The sequence below is a fragment of the Sinocyclocheilus grahami genome, unplaced genomic scaffold (genome assembly GCF_001515645.1).
Source record: "Sinocyclocheilus grahami isolate Dianchi unplaced genomic scaffold, SAMN03320097.WGS_v1.1 scaffold67.1, whole genome shotgun sequence".
Taxonomy (NCBI): Eukaryota; Metazoa; Chordata; class Actinopteri; order Cypriniformes; family Cyprinidae; genus Sinocyclocheilus; species Sinocyclocheilus grahami.
Window position 1 is genome coordinate 1 of NW_015505246.1, and position 1,512 is coordinate 1,512.

General features: G+C 38.0%; 1 protein-coding gene across 1 annotated transcript; it reads right to left on the reverse strand.

The window, feature by feature from the left end:
- Nucleotides 1-6: 6 nt before the first annotated feature.
- On the reverse strand, nt 7-1,506 carry LOC107585196 (protein DDI1 homolog 2-like). Its single transcript, XM_016272104.1, has 2 exons — nt 1,141-1,506; nt 7-236 (listed from the first exon to the last, which is right to left on the reverse strand). Exons 1-2 carry the CDS (start codon nt 1,276-1,278, stop codon nt 96-98), a joined length of 279 nt encoding a protein of 92 aa, XP_016127590.1. The 5' UTR covers nt 1,279-1,506; the 3' UTR covers nt 7-95.
- Between the last annotated feature and the right edge of the window lie 6 nt (nt 1,507-1,512).

Below are 1,512 nucleotides of genomic sequence, written 5' to 3' on the forward strand. Positions count from 1 at the left end.
GAAAGGAAAACTTGAAATCGCATCATATGACCCCTTTAAGATTCACTATGATTAATGCCATAAGCTCACGTTGATCCATTTTAAAAAAGATCAAGTTATGCTGGTTTACCAGGAACTGTGGGTTGTGGCCCTAGTAACTTCTCTGCTTGTCGTAACACTACCACGTCTCCATCTTTCAGTCCATAGTTCCCCAGGGCTCGGGTGGGATCATGTAAAGGCTGCTCTGCATATGAAATCTGTAGAGCAAAGGTTGCATTATTTCTGTTCAATATATGAAAACACAGTATATTATCTTTTTCTCAAAACAGCTATGAAAATTGTGAGCATTTTAAGTCTAAAATATACCAACTCACAATTACAAATGTCTTAGTACCGAACACTATGTGTAATAAATTATATCTTACAGTTTCAATTCATGCACCATTAAATAGGCATACAGAAAAAGTTTCTCTTTCAATTTTCAACAAGTTTCATCTGCTACCAAGACACACCTATATCAAATAAAGTCTCTGTCATGTTTGCTTTAACTATGGAAGTTCATTTCCGCCACATAAGAAAACAATCACGCTTTGGTAAAGCATAATTATGAGAGAGACAATAAAACGATGACTAACTTACATAAAAAGTCAGTCGAAATTATGAGACACCAAGTCACAATTATTACATAAATGTATTACAAATAAAAATATTACAGAAAAAGTAATAATTCTGACAGAAAAAGCCACTTTTGGCATAAAAGTTCGACATAATGACATTTTATCTCACAACTTAGGCTTAGTGTGAACATTTTGACTATTGATCACATAATTACGTCAATATACATCATAATTATGATTTAGGAAAGCATGATTTTTATTTTTGTTATGTGGTGGAAATGGTTATGTGGCTTCCATGCTTAACAGTGCACAATTCCGTGTATTACAGTTTCCTGATATGATTCGTGTTTAGCAAACAAACAAATACAGCTATGGCCTGTTAATCTTTCGAAATCTGAGGTTTTCCAGAAGTGTTGACAGAGGCTCAGTATGCTATTAATAGAATGGACCTGCCGGCTTGTTTGGCACTAATTTGTTTAGTCAGGTCGCTTAGCATAGAGGCTAAATAACTTTAACTGTTGCAACACTTTTGAAAGATGTTTACCTGAATCTCCCTGGCTGGTATTCCTGATTCTAGCTCGCAAAGAGCCAAAAAATCCCTGAGTTCAAGCTCCGGGGACACGTCGAGTGCGAAAGTGGTTTCCGAGCGGTCTCTCGGTGCACAAAACACTGTGAGCAGCATTGTGCTCGGGGTCGCTGGAACCCGGTTACCGCTACTCGCTGTCAGAAACTGCCGTTACTCCGGAGTTTTTCTGTGGGAAATGTGCCCAGGACTGTCCCGTTAAAACACTGTGTAATATCTGGTTATGAAGAGATTAAGCCCATAAAGAAACAAGCCAACAAGCAACCACAATTCACTAATAAAGAATTCGTTCACTTCCTTTCCACAGCTCTTCAGCCACTGCCGTAAACCGAT

Excerpts from the sequence above, each read along its gene's own strand:
- LOC107585196 (XM_016272104.1), bottom strand. The coding sequence starts at position 1,278 with ATGCTGCTCACAGTGTTTTGTGCACCGAGAGACCGCTCGGAAACCACT. Across the intron at positions 237-1,140 it reads TACCAGCCAGGGAGATTCAG|ATTTCATATGCAGAGCAGCC; the intron begins GTAAACATCTTT and ends TTTGCTCTACAG.